The sequence below is a fragment of the Manacus vitellinus genome, unplaced genomic scaffold (genome assembly GCF_001715985.3).
Source record: "Manacus vitellinus isolate BGI_N305 unplaced genomic scaffold, ASM171598v3 scaffold_21_pilon, whole genome shotgun sequence".
Classification (NCBI taxonomy): Eukaryota; Metazoa; Chordata; class Aves; order Passeriformes; family Pipridae; genus Manacus; species Manacus vitellinus.
In genome coordinates this window covers 2,843,636-2,870,829 of record NW_021939546.1, presented here as the reverse complement: position 1 = coordinate 2,870,829, position 27,194 = coordinate 2,843,636, and the positions used below count along the sequence as shown (strand labels likewise).

At 41.6% G+C, this 27,194-nt stretch overlaps 1 protein-coding gene across 1 annotated transcript in view; it reads right to left on the bottom strand.

Annotated features, from left to right (window-relative positions):
- Positions 1 to 6,785: 6,785 nt before the first annotated feature.
- DDAH1 (dimethylarginine dimethylaminohydrolase 1) overlaps positions 6,786 to 27,194 on the bottom strand; it is a 54,437-nt gene continuing 34,028 nt past the window's right edge. Inside the window, exons 2-6 of the mRNA XM_029959714.1 lie at positions 22,253 to 22,352; positions 21,016 to 21,089; positions 20,336 to 20,455; positions 7,984 to 8,127; positions 6,786 to 7,551 (exon numbers count right to left, since the gene is read on the bottom strand). Of these exons, the coding sequence (XP_029815574.1) occupies positions 7,435 to 7,551; positions 7,984 to 8,127; positions 20,336 to 20,455; positions 21,016 to 21,089; positions 22,253 to 22,352 (555 nt within the window). The 3' untranslated portion in view covers positions 6,786 to 7,434. The remainder of the gene's footprint in view (positions 7,552 to 7,983; positions 8,128 to 20,335; positions 20,456 to 21,015; positions 21,090 to 22,252; positions 22,353 to 27,194) is intronic.

Below are 27,194 nucleotides of genomic sequence, written 5' to 3'. Positions count from 1 at the left end.
CCAGGGGGAGCCGCTGCTCCGCCGGGACGCGCCCGCCGCCGGCTCCCGGGCCTGCCCCGCCGGGCGAAGCCTCGGAGAAAGGACAGCGGCCGACACATCATTAACCGGTGTTCTTTCGGCTGCCGAAGGTGGAACTCGGGCTATTCCTGCACTCTTAAAGACTTAGTTTCCAGCGGATAAACATGAAAGCGTGTAGAGTAGAGGTGATCAGTATCGGGGTTTACTGTCAGTAAGGCAAAACTACTAGTTTTGCGGTACTTTTACAGTTTTGCAAAGCCCTTTTGTTTGATATGCCTTGTTAATGCAACCGTTAATGTTAACTGTGCTAGCATTCCCAGCATTTCAATAAAGCCAAAGATCCTGCCCAGAATACTTGAGAAATATAGGACTGGTCACTTGGTGACAGGCTTATTTCTGTAGAACTGGGTGTTAAAATCAAGGCCAATCCCCAAACTGATTGCCAGAAAGCACACAGCCAGCTCTGTTCCCTGCCGCTGCTGTGATCTGCCCGGTGAAAACTCCTTCAGACCCACCCTCGCCACCTAGCCCTGCAGACCTGATTGTTTGTCATTTGGCAGCACACCTCTGCTCACAACCCAAATCCTTCTGTGGTGTTATTCCTACCCTAAGAAGCCTTTCTTTGCTGTAGTTCATTTGAATTTCACTAAGGTGTTTGTGTATCTCTAGATTAAACATCTGAAATACAAAGTAAACTATTTATCTCTAGTTCCTGCTCAGAGGGCTGCAGGGCAGACCATTTTTTTCAAGTCCGAGTGCCTATATTGATCCTCCCTAATCTGTGCTATGCACCCAAATACATGGAAAGGTTTCAGATTCTCTGATGCTTCTGGAAAGCTGATTGTGGCACTTCTGAGACAGAGCCAGGCATCTTCCCAGCCCCTGATTCCCATCCTTGTTTATTAAACCACATGCTTTCCAGCTCCCCCTCTTCAAGGTGAATTATATTGCAGACTTTGTTGGCTCTGTACAGCACTGCTGATAAAAACATCTATCATGCATTCTGGAGTTAGAGTATTTGTTAATAACCTTGCTCAGCCAGAGGTGCAGTTCAAAGCCACGTGATGTCTGGAGGGTTAGGCTGCTGATTCCTGAGCCATGTAAGAGACAAACTGGAATGATTTAACTTCATCAATCAGGAAGAGAACATGCAGTTAGAGATACAAGAATAGAATATATTTTAGCAGACTTAATGCCAATAAACCCTAACAGGATATAAAGGTCCAGGCAGCAGGAAGAAGACTACTCTCTGCGTGAAACTCATTTCAGGAGGGTAACAGCCACTCAATACTCAGAAATGAGCCTCAGTGTAGAGTGAGTTATGGGTCATTTCTTTCAAGGCAGCTGGGAAGATTTTGGACATTGCACCGATTTTATGGGTATGTTCATATGTAATGTCCATCTAGTATAAATTTCTACAGTAAACTTACAAATAAATTTTGGAATCTGCAGCAACTAATGGCAAGTTTTCAGCTACTAAACCACAGCAATTGACCTACAGGTCATGAATTTTTGGGGATGAGGTTTTTGAGAGCATCAGCATGTCTGGATTTTATGATGCAGGAGACAGTGACTGATGTTTTTTTGGCAGCATGTACTTAGAATGGGGAGTGAATCCATACAGCCAAGCGCAGAAGTCTCTAATTGATGAAGTAATATTCTACAGCTAATTTTTGCAAAGAACACTCCTTTTTAAATTACTATTATGATTTCACCTTTAAAGGTTGGATATTCTGTGAGAAACTTCTTAATGTGGCAAGTGGGAGTGGCTTTTATAGATTTTGTTTTTAATAATTGCCATTTAGAAACAAGTTGAAGTAAATTGATACCAACTCTCCCCTGTAGATATGGGTACACATGTAAATGCAGTAGTTTACAAATATTAATTGCACCACACTAAAAGTATCCACATTAGACATAGCACTGATTTAAATATATTAGTATAAAAATCATACTTTTAAACAATGTAGTTAAATTAGTACAAAGGCTGTGTTTAGATCAACCCTAATGAACGCTTCCCTGGCAAGAAGAGTAACAGATTATGGCTTTTTTAAAGTCCCATTTCTAGCAAAACAGTACAGTTTAAAAGTGACGTAATTATTTTGCTACAGTTAATTAATTCCTACTCTGTTAAATTATTTTGGGTTTCTTAAAAAGCCGAAGCAACAATATTAAGGCCTCCAACAACGGACTTCTGGATTGCCATGAGATGGCGCTGACGGCCCATGAGCACTTACACACATGGCATAAAGCTGGAGTAACTGCATGGTCTCTTGAGATTCTTGATCCTAATATTGTAACCTACAATATTAGGCATTAGAGCACAGGGGTATAGGCAGAGAGGAGCCCCACATGCACTATTTGTAGCACTAAACTGGTAGTATTTAGATATAAAATGTGCGACCGCCTGTCATGTTACCAGGAAGAAACGTCTGGAATGCAGTCACCTCTCTGGACATCGTGGGGGAGAAAGGACACACGAGCTATGTGAATAATTTAATCAGAACTGGAATGCCACTAAACCTTTGTAGTTTCACCTTTTGTAACTTACAGTAAATACAGGAACTAAAGAGAAACATACTATACTATGCTAACATCTGTTTGTTTACCTTGGACAGTAATGAAATATAGCCACAACCACTGTATCTAGAACTTATAGGCAATATCTCCTCTCTATAAACTATTCTTAAATGTGGAGTCTAAAATTGTGATTTGTTCTAAAAAGAGGCAAGATTTCTCCTAACAGGCTTAAAGGTTTTAGTGCTACTGTCTATAATTGGCTTTACGTCTAGGCATGTAACAAGCTTCATAATAAAAAGACAGCATGAAACAGTATTAAATTAAATTAAATACATATACTTTCAGTTCCAAAACAAGAAGCACAAACTACACAGGGCACGGTACAACTGACACTTTATTCCTTCGTGATGGGGATATATAATACTGAAACTGCAAGAGTCACCAAAAAAAAATTAAATCAAAGTGCAAACCTCTATTAGGACAGATTATGGAATGTATTGATGTTTTTGGCACAAAAAGTGGGGAACTATATACTGCAACAAGATTTTAAGTTTAATGAATGTAATGCTTCTGTGCTCAGTAGTCACATTTGTGCACTGCAGAACAATACAATGTAAAACAGTGACTAACACGATTCACATACAACTCTATACAATTTACATCACACGTCCAGTTAAAACTTCTCTGAAAATACATGAGGTCCACTGATACTTTGTTCACAACCACTTAACAAATACCATTCTTTAAGCAGGCTTATCTTTTCAGCTTCCTTATTGATAAAAACAAAAATAGAGAATCTTAAATAGTAAATTATTTTCCTCAAATGGTTCCATGTGAATGTTGATGTTTTCTATTAATTTGGCTCTGACTTTGCAGATATAATGTAAAAGAAGCTGAATAAAATCAAAAGCTCATTTTTTCCCATCTTTCATCTCCAATTTGCTGTGAACAAACAGCATTCTGTCCACTGACTTTTTGTTTTCAAAACTGGACATAGTGGTGCCTATGAGCTCTATATCTATCACATGGAAATCACCAAAAAAAATCAGAGCATAACTTCACACAGTGGCATTCTATTTAAAACTGAATATTAGCATGGTAAACACAAAAATACATAAATGGAAGAATTCAAGTTTATCTCATAAGGTACAGTATGCATTCACATTTTCATTGCAGAGAGAAACACTGTATTCACATTCTGTTGAAGAAAGAAGCCCACATATCACAGATCTCCCTAAACTCTTAGCAAAGATAACATCCATGAAGTATCTATAATGCACATTGTAGCTCTTTCATTTGAACTGAGCTAAACTGATTGCTCAAAGGAAAAAAACCTTTGATGAGTAATTCAAGCCCCATCGCTGAGCTATTAACCACAAGAACTTCTGTACTGGCCTGCTCTGTCATATATCCTGACAGTTGTTATCAACTGTATTATGTGGGCAGCTATGAGTGTTCAGTGTCTCATCTCCTTTTTTGGTTTGGGATTTTATTTTATTATTTATATTAATCAAGAATGATGATTTATATCAGGCATCTGAGAAATGTTCTGGTGACAAAATATACAGGACACCCATAAGATGCACATTTGTCACTGCAGAAATGTCCTCAGAAATTAATTCTTTGTTTGGGCAACAACAACAACAAAAAAGCAAACAGCAAGAACAAGAAGCATTTGGCATGATTTTAGTTCTTAGTACCATACTGCAAATGCACAAACTTAAGTGCTTGTAATGTTTTTGCTTTATAATGCCAGAATAAAGACTAACACTAAAAGCGGTGAGGTGAGGGCGATCCCACTAACCAGCTTCGGTAACTTTCGGCATGAGACTAAGATGTAATTTAGAGCGTCTGTGTTAGGAGGCTGTGATATCTACTGAGACCAACAGAGAGAAAGCAGGTGTGGTTTTAGAGCACCTAAATTTTGTGCCTGAAGTTAGAGAGTTTGAATACAACTTGAAATTAACACTCAAAGGAATTCAGGTCCCTCAGCCACTCCTTGCTCTTTCTGTATACCAAATGCCACCCTGAAGCCAAGGAAATCTAAGTGGCAAGAGATGAAGAAACAATCTCTCAGTCTACCCAGATGTTTCTCAGCTCTGAGATCCCAACTCCTCCTCTCCCTGTCCTGGGGAGCTAGGAGAATGCTTTGTCACCCATTCTATTGCTTTCAAGGACACGAGGTATTAACAATGTCCACCACAAATGTTTCTCTGTTGTGGAGTAACCCTAAAGAAGAGGAGTCACCCTTGTCACTCTCTGGATCTACAGCTCCTGTTGACAGTCATCCTTCCAGCTCAAAAGAAGTTGCTCAGACCCAAAGTAGACCCCTTAGTTTCTCCTCTCTCCTGACACCTACTCAAGGAGGGAGTGAGTTTAGGTTCATACACCAAGGGTTGGGATACTTTGGAATGAACAATGAAGAGGGAGAAGTACAGAAAAAGACTCAAGTAAGGAGAACTGAGGCAACAGAAGGCAAAATCACTTAGGTTAAAAGAGAAAAGTGCTCATCATGCCTTGATGAGCAAACTAGAAATAAGAGTCTGAGGAAGAAGAGACAGGTGAAAGGTCAGAGAGGGCAGAAGGAAAAAAAAACCACCACAGAAAGATTCAAAGATAAATAAAATAGAAATCCCACAGCCTAACATTGTCCCAGTGTAGCTGGATGCTCCAGCTCCCTAGTGAGAGAAGGGCAGAGGGACTGAAGGACATGGAGTGGGGCCAGGCCCCAGGAGGTACATGGACAGGTCGGGGTAGGGAGTCTGTTTCGGTTTTGTATAACAGCTCCCATGGCTGCACATGTTTTTAACAACTTGCCTCTAGGAGGTCACAGTTCAATACTGCTGGGTCACTTTTTGGCACAAAATCTCTGTTTGATGTTATTTTGAAATGCATGATACTTTATCAGATATTTAAAAAGCACCAAGGGAAAGCAGAAAAAGATTTCCCCATTGCAACATTTATATCCTTAGAGCCTGACCACCTGGGTCAGGCTTAAATGATCATGCATGGGAATGGAAGAGACAAAGGGGAAACATTAGGATAACCCTTTGGGACAGCACAGTCATTAAAAAAAAAACCAAATAAGTCACTTGCTGTTTGGCTGGCTGAAGGCTTCCTTTGGGACATGCTCTCTTTTTCCATAGGATATGTTTGCTCATCGTTACTCTCTCCCTTATGATACCTTGTGTCATCACAACATACACTGTACCCACAAAGCATCAGACGTATCCTGGTAGCTGCCAGGAGGTTCTCCCCTCATTAGCCACTGAGATGCAGCGAGAGATATGGTGAAGAGTACCTGTGGATATGAGTACTTGTGCTTCCTCCCTTATGACTGCACAAAAAACACGCAGGTTTCCAAAGGATATCCGAGTGTGTGCTTGGTTAACACTGTTTGCTTTCCTGCAGACCACGTTGCCTGAGCCCCTTACTCACTTCCTACTGTACCTTAGCAACATGCCACAAGCGGTTCAGGAAAGGTGGAGGAGATGTCTAGGAAGTTGATAACATGTTCAGACTATTTGTCAGGCTCTAGAGAGTTCCCGCTACTGCCTCTGTTTGGGAATTTCTCCCATCCTTAGTTTACAAATGATTTAACAAGAAGCATGTGAATACAATGGTGTATGTTTCACTTTGTGGTAGTGAAAAAAATAGTATGACTCAGTGGGTAAACATGTTGTGGAATGTGCTACAAAAATTATATTCGCTTTAACTGAATACCACAGTAAATATTCATGCAATTAAAAGAAAAATAAGATGGTTATTGTTCCAAGGAAAACTGCCCCAAGGGCAGATAAAGTACAAATGCCAATCTTTCAGGAAAAAATAGCTTCTCTTATTCATGGGCATAATCCAGGAATAGCTGTCCTTCAACTCCTTCTATCACCCTTTTCTTTTGAATTTTGCTAGTAAGTGGCCTCCAAGAGAGGAGAAAACAGAAAGGAGAAACAGAAATAACTTTTAAGATGTAAACAAAGAGATTTAAAACCCCCATCCTTTAAATTTCTTTTGTAGGTTTAACTTTTCCAAAAGCATCTCAGTCTTTCATTTTTGTGGTCAGGAGGCTCCCTAGGATCTGGTCTTTTAAAAAACTCTCCTCCCATTCTCACCACATTGAAAATCACGGCATTAGCAGGAAACTGGGATCTGATCTTGCAGGAGGCATCTTGTGTGACTGTGCTACTCTCTTTTTCTGGCATTCAAGTCTCCCAGGCAGACATTGCCCTTCAGTGCTCCCAAGCGCTTCCAACTTTGGAAGCTTTTTCCAAAGTTGGTACCTGGTGTCTGAAACTGATTCCAGCCACAGCCACAACTCTGCCCAGCAGCAGCAATGTGATATGGCCGAGACAGTGAGCACAGTTCAGTGCTCACTGTTCCAGCCACTATGCAGAAAGCTTCCCTACCACACAAGATACCAAGTTCATGAGCCCACTGAGTTTTCTTCAGTCCCCCCAATACCTTGCACCACTGAAAGCAGAGAACTGAGGAAGGAAAAAAATACGCAGAGCAAAGAAGTAAGAGAAAAGAAGACAGAAGGGAATAGTGTAAAGATAACAGAGGTGCTTGAAATATTGAGAATTAGCTGGGTTTCATAAAATTTTCACACAGGTATGTTAAATCACTAAAGCTAGGGGTTAGCCATTATAATTGTCTTTTACTAGCCCATGGGACTAACATACTTCCAGAGTTATGTGCCCCCAACAAACCCTACATCCACCTTAAATATCATCTGCAAAGACATAAGAAAAATTCACAAAGCAATAAATTTGTAAACAAGGGTTAGTAGCACAGTGGTACAGTAGATTGTCAATTAAAACAATAAAAGTGTGGATACAGATTCGTCTACCTTGTGTGTAACATTATTGCCAGTTACAAGGGAGGGACTCTGTAAACTCATAATTCTGAAGCTTTGTTAATAAGCACAGCACAACAGGTGAGTGACCCATCTACTTTCTCCAGTTCTGTGTTGGCTATTGGGATCAGCATGTGGTCCTTCAGTTTTTCAAATACCTGTTTAGAAAAGAAAAAGTAACAGAAAATCATTACACTTTACATCCCTTTTTTTTCCCCTTTAACTGTCTGCAGAATGAACTGGCATGGATTTATCAGCAGGTGCTAAACTGTCTCATCATTTGTAATCAATATGAACGTTTTCAGTGCACGTGGCCTTTTTGCTCTGGGATTCACACACATCACACTGCAGCGGGGGGGAGCTGTTGCTATATCCAGTTACGTGGAAAGAGCACCAGAGGCACAAGATACCGGGTCTCATGAGTAATGGAGATGAGAACAGAGCCCAAGCCTCCCACCTTTTTCCATGTGCTATCTCCATGATGGGATAGAACAGCCCATTTTGAAAAGCATCTGATTTCAGTTCCCACCGACCTCCTGGCGGGGCAGGGATGCTGGAGGTCTCTCAGGCATCCTCAGCACGGCTCTCACCTTTGCACTCTCCGGGTACTCCTCCGGGGCTCGGTGCAGCAGGACGTGGCCCTTGCTGGGAATGTTTAAGTACATGCAGTTGGCTGCGGCATCATCAGGCACTGTCAGCTTGTCATAGCGGTGGTCACTCATCTGTTGCATGGTCTGCCAGGAGACACAACATGCAGCTATTTAGAACAAACACATTAGCAGCCCTGAACAAACAGGAGGACAAAACATTCAAAAAATATCTAATAGTGAGTGCCAAGTCAGCCAAGGGGCATTTTGCTATGCAGCAAGTAAGGACATCTCTTTTCATCTCTGCCCTTCAAGGAAGAATCTACTAACCCTAACTGAAATGCACAATAGAAAACCTTTGTGATATAATTCCTGCAAGCAGCAGGATTAAGCAGGGCACTCAGTAAGCATCCTCTGCCAAGCCTTTTCCTCAAGGAATGTGCATTGAGTATGCAAAACTCCTACTCACATTGACTGAGACTATAGGTGCTCAGCACCTTCAAAACCAACCATCATTCCGTATTTATATAATGAGCGTGAACTAAACCAAACAGGACAGGAACAGTTCCCAGCTTGGATATCAGCCCAATCTTAATTCTTTTCAAGGATCTCCTTTCTGCTTTCCAAGCAGTTACTCTTTCACTAATCACCTGTGCTGAGAAGCAAGCAGGCACGTCTGTGCTAATCCTCATTCCCAAGGGGACAACACAATAACCTCCTCTGAACAACAGAGCTGGTGGGTTTCTGAGGTTGGGTTTATAAATATAGGGCTCATACAGAAATGTAGATTCTGGCTGGAATTTCAGAGACAGAGACTCAGCACACGACAAGCATGCGATCCCATGTTTTGGATCAGATCCTTTTTAATAAGGATGGGAAAAGCCTGAAGACAAGACGCCTGACTCCCCATTGTATTGTTCCAGCTTTACATCAGCTTCACCCTAACAGGGACCAAGAATAACACAGAACTGAACACAGCACAAAGTCCAAAACTTTGGTCCTACTGAAAGTCTAAGAAAATGCAAGTGTTTCAGTTTCTCTCCCAGCCCACTCCTGTTCCCACATATATTGCAAAGGTGCAAACAGAAAGAAAAGGCTTTTTTAGCTTAAAAATACTCACGCTAATATTATCTTTAGAAAAAACTGGTCTTTTGTTAACAAATTTTTTTCAGCTAAATTCCTTCTCACAAAAATCCCAGGGATTTGCATCACGTAGCAGAAAGCAGACTTTAATTTTAGGCACAGTTAAGCTTATCATTAAATTATTTCCAAGGTCATTCATCTGTACTACTTCTCATTCATTAAAAAAAATACTACATATAGCTGAAATATAACGGGTTCTACAACTTACTGGGAACCAACAAAATCCTTCATAGGTCTGGATACATTTTTTATGTTGTAGCCTGAGTCATCCACATCCCGCGGAGAACATGAAACTCATAATGAAGAATGCCATGCATTCTTGAGGAAGTGTTATCAGATTGTCATTTCTTGTTCCTTCTCAAGTTATGAAACTCTCCCAAGTTCCCAAGGACACATCAACCTCCATAAAAGGTTAATGTGTTTTTCTGGGCAAAAGTCCTTGCACCTTTACTTCACCAGATGCATTTTTGTATTGGTACGTGCTTATCACAGTTGATTTTCATAATTTTGTTTCTGTTACGTTGCCAAGATGTGTTTTATTCTGCTTTCCTTGATGTTGCAGACATCTAGCAGCTGGTGACATGCCTGCACCCAGAGTGGCTCTTCTACCTAGTAACCAGAGCCAGGTTTGCCCTCTACCTGCAGCTTCTCTTTTCCTCACTACATAATATTTTTAAGTCTTGATTAAGGAAAAATTTATTCAATCTGCACTAAAATACATGTAACAGTAGAAGAAAAGCCACAAAGTCTGGAATTCACTAAGCTCCCAAACCGAAACAGTAGCACTTTCTTCACTCCTTGTTGGAAAAAGAATCCTGATATTGTAGGTTTCCTGTAGAAACAGCTCATTCATCAAAAATATATTATGAATCACTGTGAAATTATATGAAATTATGAAAGAATTCTTAAGCAGAAGGGTAAAGACATCTCTCATTCATTCGTTTCTGCAAAATGCTGAAGTGAGAACAGCAGCAGCAAGCAGAAATGAAGGACAAGTGGCAGGGCTCTAGCTGTGCCTCAGGGACCAGCTTTGGGAAGCCTGGGAGATGATGGCGAGGATACGTTAAGAGGATTGTTTTCAATATTAAAAAGCACACAAGCAGGGGCTAAATTAATTCAGAAACAAATGAGAAAAAAATGAGTGGGAAAGTGAGATGAAGCAGCATGAGAGTTTGAGTACACAGCTGTGACAGTGGGACTGGGATCTCAGCTGCCTGAAACAATACTGCAAAAAAGCTTTTATTACTAACTGGAGGTTTGACAATACAAGATTATTCTCTTCCTCAGCTTCAAAGACAAGAAGGGAATCATATTTGCAAGCTTTCATCACTATGATAACTATGGCTGCATGTTGAAGTGAAATTTCAAAAACCACTTACTTGAGAGAGTGCCCAGGCAATACCACCCAAGCCTGCCCCACAGGGAGGCTCTGGATGCAGCAGAAATGCACCAATATGACACAATCCGGGTACTTTACAGACCCATGGGGTTTTCCGTATTTCTATTATGTAAAGTCATTAAGTACATGTGCCTGGCCAGATAGACTCCAGAGCACAGAAAAAGAGATAAAAGCAAGGTCCTTTGATTGTATTTTCTATCAGATACCCCCCAAAATATGTGGGTTTTTTTGAAAATTACAAGTTTACAAAGACTATAGTGCTCACATAATGCATTTGTGGAGGGCTGGCTTTCTGCCCACAAACGTTGTACAACCAGCTACATTAAGAGCCAGGCATTTCCCACATGCCTTGTTTTTCTGGGAATTTTCTTCAGCCTAAAGAGGGTCATTTTCATTGCACATTCTCTCAGCCCTTAGTCATGCTTTCCTTATGTTGAAGTCATTCACATAGCCTAAAATGCCTTTTCTATAGCTTTTTTTTTACAGTGTGTCCTCAGACAACTGAGGTAATGGATAAGCTAAATAATCCTAACTATGAAACAGCATTATGCATGAAGGAAAAATGTGTATGCATTTAGGGCCTATTTTCACTGACAGAGCTAAGATGACTGCATGCACTTTTAAAACAGGCCAAGCCCAGCTATAAATTTTCACCCTCAGTGAGGAAGGCCCCAGCCTAAGCCCTGCTGCCTACTCACTCCGGGACCCACTCACATCCAGACTGCTGTGGGATGGAGAGCGACCAAACCCACCACACCTGCAATGCACTTTTGTACCTCCAACACCCCACAAGTAAAACCAAACATACACTGAATGTTCCTCTTGCTAACAGGGCATCGAGCACCGCACTTAAAAATGGTTGTGTGATGTTGACAGAAAAGCAGATGCCCAGATTTGCAGGATTTAATTTGTGTATTGATTAGCCCGTGTTCTCCTGGCCCCCAACATTTAAAAGAAAAATCAAATCCAAGCTCAAGTCAAATACATGTAACCCTACACCCACAGGATCATTCTCTCATCAGCTTTCAGCTATCCTTTCTTAAATCCTTCAAGTCACAGTATTCTTAAAAGAAAACTAGTCACTTCAAACTATTTAAGGTATTTTTTCTATCCCATCTCTTTTCCTTCTTTCCAGGCATATTACAGTTTGGCCTGTTTTACAATGATGCTTAAGTAGCATTTGGCCTGGAATCTAAGAGCTTGAAAGTTCTGAGAAAAGATTAAGTTACATCAAGATTTTGCCTACAGTGATAAAAATGAAGTATTTTTGTGGTACAGGGCAACTAAAACTGATGAGGTTGGATAAGAGATTGGAAGGACAATATGTTTCTCTTCTGCTTGAAGGAAAGGCTGCTTGTCTGGGAATAACATCAGGCCTGTGCCCTTACACACTGAAGGTGAAAGATGAGGACAGGCACCTGGCCAGTCCATTGCCATCTGGAGGGAGGGCTGAGAAATGTAAATTAGTGCTTGCTACCTGAAAAATACTGCTGATAACCAAATCTGCTTTTCTAAAACTCTTTCAGAACCTGGAAGAGCTTCTTTTTTACTGCTGCATGATGGGGGGTCTCCAGCTTCATATTAGAGGTGATGATACCCACTTCTGGATCCCAAGACAAGGACTGGAGGTGACCAAGATTTAGTACATGGTTCCCGGGAACCTCAACTCATCAGCTGTTATACAGACTGATACCAGTTCAGCACTGTCCCAGGCCCAGGAGTCTGCTCAGTTTGCTTTTGAATGTGTAGCAAAGTAGCTTCAGAGTTCAGACAGGTACTGTGCAAGGAAGCACTTCTTTTCCCTTCTTTTTTTTGAAATTGCCCCTTACCTTTAGAGCTCCCTTGGTTCTTGCAGTGGAGGAGACAGTGAACAATTGATCCCCAATCACCTTTTCCACATCATTCCTGACTTTTTAGGTATCTATGATTGCATTATAGTTGTCTTTTTTCCAGGTTATAGTCATAGCTTGCTTAGTTTGTCTCCTTAGCTGTCCAGGCATCTGTCAGTCGTTATTGCACTTTTCTGAATCTTTCCAGTTTTACTTTACGTTTTTTGGAATGAAGTGATTATGTATGCAAAGTGCAGATGCACCACAGCTTTAATCAGTGGCATAATGATGTTCTCCATTTTGCTTTCAGCTGAGTTGGAAATTTCAACAAGCCCAGGATCACATTTCTGTGGTACGGATCAGTCAGAGCACATTATTTCGTATGTGACGATCAGAATAACATTCAGAATTGTCATTCTCCCTGACCCTGCTGAAAATCACTTTACACTTACCTACACTGAAGTTCATTCAGTGTTTTATTGCCCTGTCTCTATCTATTAAGTTCCTTCCTCATTTCTTCATATTTGGGGAAACAATTGGCACTGGAGAGAGAAAGCAGCAGCCTTTGTGTTCAATGCAAGAAAGTCCAGGACAGAGTGGGGCTGGTGAGTTATGCCACAGTTATGCCTGGGTACAGGGACTCAGCAGCTTCGCAGAATTTCCTTGAAACACAGCAGTACCAACAGTGACCATGAATATTTGGCCTGGCTGACCACAGGGGACAGAAGAGCAGAGCTGGAAAAGCCAGCAAACTTGCTTGAATGTCCAGATCTATCAGGAGTGTCATCCCTGACATGCACACAGGCAGGAGAGAAAACAGCATGGCAGACTCAGTAGGAAGGGGACAAGACAGCCACTTTGAACAGCATAAATCAAAGGAGAATGATCTAAGTGTTCTTGTCAGGTACCTAAAAGTCTGATAGAGATATAGGATAGGACAGCATAGACCTATAGATGAAAAGTGCATTCAAGATCTATTTGAAACCAGCAGTGCCCCAGTCTGCCATGGTCAGTACACCAAATTTCTTAGCCCAGACACAGCCAGAACATTACTTTAATTTCCATCTACCACCCACGCTGTCAGCAGCTGGGCTTTGGGCTTTTCCTCCCTGCTGCACCCTCTCAGTCATGTTTTCCAGAAGGCAGAGTAAGCAGCCTCTCCCACCCTGCTCCTTGGCTTTTCCTGGCGCAAGACACCTTTTGCATCACCACGGATGTGATGGGTACCATGTGGTGTTCTTGTGCACACCCGCACTGCTCTGCCCAAGGACCACTGCAAAGGGAAACCATGATCTGAGAAGGGGAAAAGGAAGTGGATTACGTGTGCTGTTGCTTTCAGTCAAGAAGGCGAGAGGACGAACATCCTGTCTTTTGGAACAGGAACCCAGGGAGAGAATAGTCAAAGAAAAAAAAGCAAAGGAATAGAAATGTGAGTCCCCATTTACGCAAGTCAAATGACATCTCAGTCAGCCTCTGACCCAGCTCCTGTGGCTGACAGTCTTACCGTTGAAGATAAATATGTATTGAAAGGGACACTCTCCTCCCCCTTTAAAAAACAAACAAAACTGACTAATACAACAATCTCTACTCTATAAATACATATTTTTGAGTTTTTATCTTTCAAAATATTAGATTCTTCTGCACATATGCAAAGTGAACAACACTGACACTCAGATAAGTGCAGTGTCTATTATGACATCTACAATTAATGAAAAGAAAAATATAACTTGCTGTTTTAAAGTTGCCATTTTAAAGTAGGAGGTCATCTGGCACTCAGTGAACACCTATGTCTTCTGAGACAGTATCTACCCCTAATTCATAAAGTAATAAAGAATCAGAAGGAGCTGAAGGAAAGTGTACAGAATTTTACAGACTGACTAATTTTCCCATCTATAAGGCTGAGAGAAGCAAAGTCTCATTTTTTTAATATTTAGCTTTAAGGGGAAAGTTGTCAATGGGTCTCTGTATTTCACTGACCTTTCTTTGTTACTGCATTACAGAAAAGTCAGCATTCATCTGCACTTTCTGCTAATTCCCTACCTGATGTCATCTTCTTTGGGTTATTAATATTAGTAATCATTTCCACAGCAACCCATTGTGATAGCGTAAATAAAGGATTATGACTTCATGTGGGGAATAAGCAGAGGCACAAATGATGAATTCTTAAGAAAGAAGAGATAATGTTTTCATGCAAACTTGTGCATTACTAGAAAAGACAGATGCTATACAGACAATAGGAGAGCAAATTTAGCTGAGCCTTTTCATACTGCATGGCAGTAGAGGCTGCTTTCTAAGAATACCAGAGAGATGAAGTTTTCCCTTAGGTGCCTGTTCTGTAGGTACTTCTGTGGCAGAGCTGGGAATCCCTCTGCTTTATGCAGGCACTATAACCCTCCTCTCATGCAGGGAAACAGTACTTAGCTCTTTAAAGCTGGCACATTGCAGAGACTTCAGTTACACAAGATGGAGTAAGAACAAAAGGCATTTAATCAAAGGAATGGGAGCAACTGCCAATGCTAGAACAACTCCTTGCACCCAAGTCTTTAAAAGCTCTGCTCTGATCATAGCTCTGGATACAGACCAAGGGCCTAGTTGCCCAGAAGAGAATTCTTTCTATTTTATCCTTAAGATGTGGTTTCGATAAGCCTCCCTTGACCCCTGTCAAAACAGCTGCATTTGCAATAGTGTCCTTTAGGAAATAATTAAGGGAATGAATGAATGAGCAGCTCCATGGCCAACAGAAGATACTGAATGAGAGAGTCAAGAACAAGGCAGGACAATCATGTCCAACCTTTTATTGAAAGTGGGAGGAAAAAAATAAAGGTATTTGCTAGAGTCATGGCATTGCACTACTGTACATATTCCAATATACTCCTGACAATAAAGAAATCCCATTGAATCATTATTCAATGCTTTCCAGAGGCTAGACTCTGGTATTCCAAGGACGAGCTCAGAAGTGCAAATGTCACCACCACTCTGGGTCCTGCTGGGACAGGTCTGTGAGGGTACATGATGGGTTACAAGTTCAGCTGTATTACCTGCTCTGCCTTGCACTCTGCCTGGCAATGCCACTCAGTCCTGACATCTGCCACATCGGCCACACTGCCTCTGTAATTAGCATCCATTCCTCTCAAATGACCACCTGAAATCCCAGATGTTTCACATGCCACTCCATTATTCCAGATCTCAGAGGGAATATGCCAGACACAGCTGACTGCCTGATTAAGCTGAGGCCATATGGTGGGATGAGTGCCCTCCATGTTGCAGCCTTCATCCCTAGCCACCATGCTGGGTTTCCTATCTTCATTCCAGGTCCTCTGCTCCCTTCCAAGATCCATCAATAATCACCAGGCACCCTGCATTACTCCAGGTCAGTGGGTTCACACCAAGGCTTTCTCTGCCAGTCCCATGGAGAGACCTTGGGGCTAATCCTTTGGAGAATGAGCAACATCAGAGCCTACCCAAAGGACAAACTCATTTCTCAACGGGTGAGAAAAGAACTTCATTAGCAGGCACTTGCTACAAATACAATCCATACTGCTTGCTAGGGAATAGTTGAGTTTGTCAAAGCTGGGAATAAATAACACCCTTGGATCCTTTGGGATTGCTACCAAATGGTGACAGAGAATGGTTTGACCAAAGACTGTGTCCCCAGTCACCTGCTGCTGTCCAAGTCTTCACTCATTACAAAGTGGAAGGAAATTGTGCTCTGTACCAACCGATACAAGCAGCCAGAAATGTGGCTTTTCTGGATTTAGCATAGAGCAAGAGAATACAGAAAGGAGTGTGCAACAGATGCTGTCATGGTTCCCATCATTTGCCTAGCTTTTGCCTTTGCTGCTGGGACCTGAACTGGATTATGTCCTGGGCCAGTCCTGGCTCTTCTGCTGTCCCAGCCAGATGCCAGGGCTGTGCCCCTTGTTGTGGAAAAAGTGGTGCAGAGTGTTCACCTGCAGCACTGCCCCACCACCTCCCTACACCGGGACCAGCACTGTCACAGCCCAAATCTGTCCTCATTCATGCTCACAGCAAAGGTCAGCAATTCCAACAGTGCAGGATCAGAGCCCAAAGGTGACATATTTGGAGGAAATCCTGGCCTCACTGAGGGAACAGAAAAGTAATCCCAGGCTTTATCATCTCAACAGCCATGGTCAATGTTCAACTGTGGAATTACATGTACGGAATTATAAACAGGTTTAACTACAAGAAGGAATTAAATGCATGCTGAAAACAGCAGAGGGAAGTTAAAATTTCAGATGTGATAGTGACTACAGGCCCCAGTACTTTCTGCACTTATTTTTTCTTTTTTTTCACCCGGTTTCCTCAAGTGCCACTTTTCAGCTATAGCTCAAATAAACATTCTATATTTGCCAGAGACTGAAGAGGATTTCATGGCTAAAATGTCACTTCTGATTTATTGTCTACTTCTAGCATGTGGTCTATAATCCTAAACTCTGTGCACTCATTTCCTAGCTCATTTGCAGTGCTTTACATTACATACACTGCACTAAACTCTACATCAATTGCACTCTGCCATATGTGAGCACCAGATGCAATTTCTTTTTCAGTCTTTAATGTATTGTAAGGATACACAAGTTGCACTAGTAAGAACAATCGAGAAAAATTTCTCTTTTAAACAAGATTGTTAGCAGGAAGATAAATCCTATTTTAAATATACAGTGTTAGCATAGCCTGACATAGCAGTTCACCTGTTGGCTAACAAGACACGTGAAAACAAGTACGAGATGTGGTTAAAGACAACTTAATCATCTGGCTTGTATGATTGCATTTCCAGACATGAAAAATGGCAACGTGAAGGAGGGGTTTAAAATAACAAGCTATCACAATAAAGGAGTGGCATGCTGGGCTGTGCCAGGCAACAGACTCGGCAGAAGCTCAGGGGACTGTGCTGCCACACAGACTGCATTGGGTAACAAGAGGAACAGCTGACAGCACTGCTACAGCTGAGTCAATCTGGTAAAATCCAGCACCTTTTAATTCTGAGTGTCAGCGCCTCAAAGATCCTCTTGCAGTTGCGTTTCCACAAGACTGCAAGAAGCTGATTGCCAACTGAATTTTTTTTTTTCTTTGGAGGCAAGTGAACAAATACAAATATTTTGTCAAAAAGCAAGAACTCAAATGTTAAGGGAAGCTGGTAATAAGCAGCATTGCAAATGCCATCACTTCCAAGACAGGCAATTTACACATTTGTTTGCCAATAATTTCTCTGAAGAGATTTAGATTCCTGGAGGAACAGCTAGAGATTCCTCAGGATTAGAGTAGACTTGGGTCCAACATACTGAAAAACACTCAGGGTAACTTCATAAGTTGCTGACTGCAACATGCTTGCCTGATGTAACCTGTCAGCTCTCCAGGAGCATGAGAAGGGCACATGCTATCGGACAAAACCGCTGCCCTAGGCCAGAGTCTTCAACTTCAGGTGGCAGGGTGTGAGCAAACATAACCCTCACACGTGTCAATGTACTGCTAAATGTCCAGTGCAAAAAACCACACTGAAAACAGATGTGGTTATTTTTAAAAAGATATCCACCAACAATCAAAGACTGCTAGATTATTTTGTTAATTACCGTCTTCTTTTAAAAATATATCTGCTTTTTGCTGTGCCTTGATTAATGCTGGTATTTACTTGATGGTTAGTTACCAGCAACATTTGATCAGCTTATCCAAAAAATATTTTTGGTTACAATAGCTAAATTGAGGCACTGCAACATGATTAGCTGAGCTGTGCAAAGGGCTTTAATCAAACTGATGAGTTCTCAGATTAGTCCTGGCTCAAGTTCAAATTGTAGCTCTGAGCAACCAGTATTGCACTTGAATTTTACTCGTGTTTATAAACACACTGTACAAGTGTAGAGCTATCTGGATATATGCAAACTTCATCAGGCTGCTGCTCACAATGCATTTTGAGTTTGAGCCTGAACATTTGGGATAGTGTATATCTCACAGGGAAAGATGCAGGGCACTTTCCATCCCAGATTAAATCAATCTCACAGCAGCAGGAACATCAGACCTCCATAACCAAAACCATTTGTTATAAGTTTCTCAGGGAAAGAGATGTAGGTGATAAGCTGGGAATATGCTCTCAGGGCTTCCTGTAGTGATTTCTAATAAGAGAGAAACTTTGACAGCTTGTTCAAAGGAACTGAATGAGCAAACTAAAGCAACTCCAAACTATGTGGGAAGTCAAGGGACCATCCTCTTGTTTAGGAGCTCCCCTGAACTCAGATATAGCAACCAGGCTGCTATCCTACCTCCTTAATTGCTGCCAGGCTGCAAGGCTAAGCCAGCAAAGACTAGACTTTCTTGGCCCCCACAATTCAACCCATGTCCAGCAAGGGACACTCAGAGAATGTTCATTTTATCTTATCACAAGATAAAAGAGAAAAAAAGCCCCAGCAAATCTCTGCTGCGCTCTGATAGTAAAAATGATGCTGCTGGGAAATGAAAAGTCCTAGGATTATGCCCATGAGGAAAACGTTTAAGATCTGAAAAGCAAACATCCAGTGAAATATCTCAGCATGGCAGTAAGGACAAGAAAACTCTCAGGCCTCCATCTTGCAAATATTTAAAGATGTTTTAAAGTAATAAATATCACTGGCTTCCTAAACACAAGGAAGTGTACAAGACATGCAGTGTAGGTTCCTAAGCTCTTTGGGGACCAGGGATGTTGATTTTGGAGTTACACACTATTTCTGTTGTAAATGTTCTGCCTGGCACAGATTTGGAGCAGTGCCTTGGGTACTGACAGCAATGCTGTTCTTAAAAATAATTCATGCTTTAGAACCAGGGCAAGAGACAAGTTGGGTTGCATAAATTACATTTAATCTGAGCAGATTTCAAAGAGCTTTCTCACTAATACAGCAGAGCTATCTCTACCACTCTTCATTTCTTATTAGGAACACACAGCTGGCTTCCTCTATGCATTAGTGATCATGTTGCATCAAGGAGGCTTCTGCAAAACCAAAGAGCAAAGCCTGCACTTAGGCTCTTATTTATTGGCAAAAGAATCGGTATAATCGAAAACTGAAAATTTAGGACTTGCTGTCATTACTGAAAAGTAAATTCTGGTTTAATCTTTCCAGCAAGTCCTGATAAAAAAAGTCTCACTTGCCCTTTGCTGTTTTGGTGGCCCAGCCAAAGTTTCTGCTGCAAAGTGTCAGTGCCTGCAGCTGTTGCACCCTGCAGGAGCAGAGATGCTGACCTCTCCACGAGCTGTTTCCTACAAGCATAATGAGATTCATGATCTCAGGTGTCTCTGTGCCCACATTTCCGATGAAGTTTAATTTGCTAGATTTGCTCTAAACACACACAGCAGGCAGGAAAGCCACTGAGCCCAGTGCAAACTACAGCAGCAATAAACATGTCCCATTGAGGATGGTGGCAGTAGCACAGCCTCGACCTGCTACACAATGGACTACTGGTTTCCAAATCTGCCAGCAAAGAGAGAGACTCAGATATATGAGGCCTCTTGGCCTGAGGGTTCAAACCCACACCTCCCACTTTATAGGAAAATGTTCAGACACAAACTATGGACAGGCTGGGGGGAGACTTCTCTCCCTTCTTCCTGTTGAAGCTGTGCTGTCATGAGACCCTCATGGGACCAGAGAGGAAAAAGTGTGAGCAGGAAGAGACTTTACTTTGCACCCAGGTGATGATGGAAGGAGGGACAGGGAATCCTGGAATCTGGGCCCTGCAGCTGGAATTACTTACTGATTTATCCAGAAAGTCTATGCTGCATAAACAGGTCATCTTTGCAAAAGGGATCAGACCCCTCTCCCTCCTTCTTCATGACTAAACTTTTACTTCCCCTCTGGCAATTTTAAAAGCCAAGTTTCCTCACGTACTGGTTTCCTCTTTCATTGATCTATATCCATTTTAAAATTCCAGTATTCTAAAACAGATATTAAAACAAAACAAAACAAAAGGAGATCTGCTGTTTAGAAAATTTTCTTATGTGCTTTACCTTCAGGGCTTTCTGTGCAGCTTCACTTGATCCAATAGCAATCAAGTTTGGTCCAGCCATGCTGCAAAAGCCCTTCAGATGCAAAGAATCATGAACAGGGACCGTGGAGACAGCATAATCCTGTATGGAAGCAAGGAATGGCTGTTATAAATATTTTTAAAGTGTCCTAATTCCATAATTATATTGAGATATTCCATAATCAATTTTACTGTCTGCAAATTGTCAATCCCAGGGCACAGTGTCAACTGTTTAAGTATGACACACTCCTCTGGACCAGCTTGTGTTGTCTGGAGCACTGGAGTAAAACCCAGAACATGTTTCAAATATTACTATGGTTGAGACTATAAAGAAATACCTTAAAATGCTTAATTAAACAGTATGTACATAAAACCTCTCCAGGGACTGTCAATTAGAACACATTGATGATACATGAGAACACGAAGAATGTGAGCATTTATATGCTCTCAAAAAATACCAGCCTCCCACTATCCAATTTATTTTTATGCAGCAATCTCCCATCTCAGATCCAACTTCAGCATTTATCACTTCACAGGATGTTCAAACCTTTTTAGTCCCACATAAAGTACATGAGTATGACAAACACCTTGGCCAGTATAATTTTTAAACTAGTTCAGTGAATGACAGCTTTTATGTCCTGTGGCATAAATGAGTCTACGAACCTTAAATGTGTCAGCCAGAATTTCTGCACCACGTTGATTTGTCCGCCTGGAAAGACCCACGAAAAATTCTCTGCCTTGAATGAAAAAATTAAGAGCAAAACAATTACAGCTTTTCTTTTTTTTAAGCCATGAAAAAAAAAAATCACATTAGCTTCTTCATCAGAGCATAAACATTTTTTAAAGTAGACCAGCTTTAGAGACATTCTAAAGCAATCTTTACCAGATTTTCACTTTCTATATTTCTTTTCTCAAGCTGAGTAGTAAAACTGAAAATTCAGCATAAAAAAATGCAACCTGCAATTGTGAGCTGATAATCTAAAGCAATTAATCTTTATGCAGAAGACACATTTCACCAGAAGCATAAATAGCTTCCTCTTCTAAAGCTCTGCAATGGCCATTGGGTCAGGAAAGAGAACAGCTGGGTTGGATTAGTTCAGCACTGATTGACCATTTCCTTCTCCCTCTGAGATTTCCTCTGGTCTGAAGGCAGCTCTGCAGTCACCATAATCCTTCAGCTCCAGCTCCAGAGAAAATCAGTGCTGGATCTGCACTGCCTTAGAAAGGCCTCCCTTCCTCATCTGCTTCTTTTGAGAGCCTTTTTTCCCCTTGGTGAACTAAGGCAAGCAGACAATCTACTGTGATGTTGATCAAAACAAACAGGCTCATTCAGCACAGGCGGGGAGCAGCCCCGTGTGCAGCCGATGTGAGAAAATGTCTAATGGGTTTAATGACATAAAAAACACAGTCAGTATCTTCATCTTTGAAGTCAACCATGCATATAAGTTGTCTAGCACATGACATCTGACAGACAACTCCACCGCTTTCTCCATAAACAAAAAATGCATTTTTTTGCATTTGATTCATTGAACTTGTGACAATTGTCTGCATCAAGCTTTTACAGGTCCTGAAAATGAGTCTGGTGAATGCAGCTGCTTGTAGTAAGAAATATGAAACAACTGCAGACAGTTGACTACTGAAAGCATTTTTCTTACTGGCACTTTACAAGCTAAAATAAAATCTGTATGCAAGCACTGCTCTTTGTACTGTGTACACTGCTATTCCATTTATTCAGGCATTAGGCAGGACATTGAGGGTTGCACTGAGAACTCACCTTTGTGACATTTAGTAAACAACTGATTTAACAAACCACAGGAATGATGTTTTATTATGCTGATGTCAGATAACAGGCAGTCTTTAAGGCAGTCAGAATTAAACAGCAAATTCACTTTCACTATACCTGTAAATAAGACATCTCCACCATCCAAGGTTGCATTTTCATCCACCATCTCGACTATATTCAGGTTGAGACTTTCTAGTACTCTCTTCATGGCTTCAACCTGTTTAAAAGAAAGTTACTTAGAACATATTGTACCATTGAAAAATTAAAAAAAACCTGCCAGAAATACATATAATTAATAAGAATTAAAGCCCTTTAATGAACCTTTAGCAAGGTGGATGGCAGAGTCCTTTGTGTCCCTGCCCATCACAGTTTACCACCTCTCTCCAGAGGCCTTTGTGGTCTGCAGGGGATGGGGTGTCAAGTGGCAGAGGTCAGGCTCTTGCCTTTGCACAGGAGCCATGCAGCATTCAGAGGAGACAGACGAGAGGTCCAAAACACGTTAAGTCCAGTCTGTCTGCACAGTAATATCCTCTTGCAAATCCTGTCCCTTGGATTTGAGCCAGAAAAAGCACCAGTAGAGGAGTGAGGTTTACTCCTTCCACACTGCTCAGACACAAGAAGTGGCAGCTCTACCATAAACCCCTCTTCAGTCAGCAGAAAAAAAAATAATCCCCTAATCAATAAAACATTCATCTTCTTTATAGCTTTGCAATTCTGCTAAACACTAGTTCTCTTTGCATTTTTGAGCTACCTTGCTTCATAATTACAAGATGTTTCATGCCTATCTTGTGGGACTGACTGCTGGAAAACTGCACACATGGCTGGAAGTCCAAGCCCATTTCCTGCTGAAAGGAGCTTGTATTAGGAGTGGGGAATGCAGCTTCAGTATGTTTCTTCTTTCCCTGGGAGAGCTGCTGAGGATGCCTAGAGCAGAAATCTGTTTCTATAGAGGCTCATGTGATCAGCCATCCAGAACAAGGGCTAACACTTGCTATGTTCAAACAACATCACCGTGATGCCTTGTAAGCCAAAAGAAGCATCTACACACAGCCACCCTCTCACCAAAAGCTCACAACTTGCAGAATGTCAATAAAAACATGAGCTCATCCAAAGAAACCTTTGAATTTGATCCCACACAGCAGCATCTTCATGTGCAGTGAAACTTTCTCACCATGGTTAACCAGAGGTGCCCAGGAAGCGCTAACAAACATGGGAGACACAGTGAAGACCTATTAGACAGCTCTGATTTTCATGTCCCACAGGTCATTTATCTACTTAATGTGATAAATTAAGCATTCCTGGAAGAAATGAAGGAAACTAAAGCAGGTAACACCATACTAGTCTTCCAGCACCATATACCAACAAAAGCAACTCTAGCAGCCCTACCTTGGGCTCTGCCAAACTATACCTGCCACAGCGCAGAAAGGACACATGATGGTGACTAGTCCTTCACGCTCACTGCAGCAGCCGCAGAGCAATAGCAGCAAACAGTTTGCTTGTCATACCTTTCTAAGAGCAGTGCTGGATTTTGGGAATAAGGGAGGGGGCAGATGTGATCCACCCACGCCACCTTTTCCCACTCATTTTTCACATTTCAGCAATGTGGCATTTGTGAGCAATCCCAGTAATGCTGAAGCCCAAGCCCAAAAGGCAAGAGCAGGTCCCCATGGGCTGTCAGGACAGGTGATGTGGGTCTACACTGAGGGCAGCATCTTATCCAAGACTGATCTGCTCTCCGGAGGTTCTTCTTTCTCTGTAGCATCTTCTCATTCTCTAGTCACTTTAGAGAAAAAACCCTGGACAACAAGCACACAGTCACAATAGGTGCCTCAGTTTAAAGCTGTGCAGGACAAAGGCAGATCTTTGTGCCACCTGGAGAACTCTGATGGGCTATGCTGCAAAGCAGAACTGTACCTGAGGGCTTGCTGAGACAGGAGACTCATCCTCCCCACACAAAATCCTATCTAAGGCTTTGGCATGCAGACTGCAGTGAGCCTGCAGCATGCCCTTTACAATTAACACTTTTTTTTGCTTCTCTGTCACTCGATGCTAAAATGACTTCAGACAGAAACCTGGCACTCAAAAGTCTCCAGGCTTAGTAGAAAGTCTTCATCATTCTTAGTCTTGTTGCTTTATCTCCAGTGTTCTTTAAAATTAGATCTATAATGAGGATTGGACTCGTGATATTTTAAAAATAAATGGGGAACAGCTGAGTTAATATTGGAAAATTGCCTTTCTACAAACATGGCAACATTTTGTAACATCCATATGCTGATAGCAGAATGATTTCTTTTGTCTGTGAAGCCCAGTGGGTTTCACTGTGCAGGTGGCTACATGCTTAAGAGTCATAAGACCCCAAAAAAGAAAACAATTGCTTAATATGAAGTAATAGAGTTGCAGCATAATAAAAGAAGGGTTCTATTCTAAGAACACACAGACTCACTCTTTCGTGCTGACATAAGGCAGATGAGCAAACTCACAATTGGGACACCAGTCACAGGATTTGGAATAAATAAATATATCCATTAGATGGGGTTATTTAAGGGAGAAGGTCTAATGGCAGGAAAAAACAGGTTTGAGCCTGTTGCATGGTCACCTATCTCCAGTTAATCTACGACCTCCAGCAGCTTCCAAAACACCAAGGAGAGAAAGTCCTTTCAGGATATATGCTGCTGATCAGGTATTCCCAGCAGAAGCTGCCTGGGCTTGCGGAGCAAATCAAGCCAGTGGCTGCCCCGGTGAGCACTCGCTCCTCATGCCACTCCCGTCCTCCTCCCCCACCACGTCTCAACAAATATGAAGCATCAGCAGAGCTGTGGATGTTATTGTGGCAGAGGACCACCCTATCCACTTTCTGTGGGGAGAGACAAAAGCAAAAGCTTCTCTGGAACACAGAACAACATCTGAGAGAGTAAGGACATGTAAAACCTGGGCAGCCTGCAGACAAGACATGAAGGTGCTTTATGTGTTGCAAGGCTGCCTGAAGACCAAATGGGACCAGGGCGCAGCAATTCTAATGAGAGTTGGGACCAGGGACGTGCAACAATTGCTGTGATGAGAGCAAACAAACACCGGTCACCAACATGGGTTTGAGCTTCTCCTGGCAGGTGGAAACCTAGTTTTTACCTGAGTACTGCAAACCACGCACAGTCCTGCGAAGAGACTCCAACACAGTCAGTCAAAGCAAAGCTCCCCAGGGAGAGGCAGGCAGGGAGGCAGCAGCACTTCACATCCCTGGCCCAGAATGGCCACCTAATAACACTTGCACTAGAGGACCAATTAAGTAAAGTGCCTAGCTAATGAGGATAGTGCAATGTAAAAGCTGACTTCGGATTTGTGATTTGAGTCATATGGATGTTTTAATCACCAGCTGCTGATTACCATTTAACCACCAGGCTACATGAGAGATGCCTTTAATTGTTTCTTTATTTAATTCATAGGGTACAGCTGTAGCACAGACATTAAGAAAAATTATCAGAAATAAAAGTTGTCCACAATCACAGAAAACTAGTTTAATTTGCTTCATGGTGTCCAAGGCTTTGAAGATATTTGTAAGATCCTCAGGATGTTTTCCCCCCAAAATTGGGTTCATTTTAGCTTATGAAACCAAATTTAAATAAATAAAACGACTGCCATATAAATAGCTGGATGATTTTTCCATGATGGATTCAAGCCTATGGTCCACTGTTTTGCAGGGACTTGAAGCAAAGAGTAGAAATTCCTAGAGTTCTAATGGGAAAGTGCTGTTCACATGCCTGGTGATACATGCTAGGAATATCTTTCAATATCTCTTGCTTGAGTAAAACAGAAGACTCAAGTTACTGTTTGTTTTCTATAGGCAACACCAGAAACTTCATTCAATAGAAGCAGAAATGAAAAAAGAACAAGTTGATATGGAGAAGATAGGAAGGAAGACTTAACATTATTAAAAAGGCAACTGGAAAAAAACCCCCACATATTTCTAAAAAAAAGAACTCTAGAAAAACAAATCTAGGACTGAATAGCTCATCTGCTTTTGCTGAGTTTCCTGTATGGAATACAGCACAGTCGCATTACCCCCACCACATCATCTCTAAAGACACCCTGCAGCAGTCCTGAGCAGGGTCGCCAACACAGCATGTCCACGGTATGTGTTTGACACACTTCCACCTTGGAAACAGCATAGTGCAGCCTTTAGAGTTTGGGTTAGTATGGATGGTAAGTAGCTTGAGTCTGTATCTCATCACTGCAAAAGGGAATCTAGAGCTTTGCTCCATTCTTAAGACTTCCTACATCAAGACGGATTGTGCTACTTTCTAACAGAGCTCCTACCCCTGAGAGGAAATAAGATACAATCTCTAGCTAAGGACAGACAAGTGATTGTTATCCTCAAGTAAGATGTTAAAAATAGGGATGCAGGAGAGGAGGTTGATTTTAGAAAGACCTCTCTCCTCCTCACATTTTGCCCTCCCCAGACAATCGATAGCCATTTTTCTGAAGTGTAGTGTCTTAACACATACTGGCAAGATTTTCATTCATTATGAATGAAAGATTAATTCACAGAGCTAGCTTTGATGTATGAACAAATAACCACCTCTTGGTTTTTTCTCAGGAAAGAACTGAAAAATGGTGGATCATCAAAGTCCTCTGTGAAGCTTCAGTTACCCAGGAGACACCAGTAAAATACACAAAATATTTGGACATGACCTGATTACAAGCATATTCACTATGAAGAAGACTTACTGCTTCCTTTTTTCATAAGCAGCCAAGAGGAAAAGTCACCTTCCCTCACTTCATCTCCTTTATTTGAAAACTAAAATCCTAGGTAGTCAGAATTATTACACACAAGGAAAACAATCATCTGTATCCTTTCAGATTTCTGTATCTTATTATCTCAGGTTAGCTTCAGGTTTGTAACATGGTATTGGGTTTTATTGTACATGTATCCATTAGTACATGGGTTGAGTGTTAAATCTTGTATGCTTTGTGCAGTGATATTTTTCTAATAAGCACATTCCTGGTGTGAGATGGGATGTGTCTAATCCATAGCAAAGCTGATTGAGAGACAATGGGCTCCAGC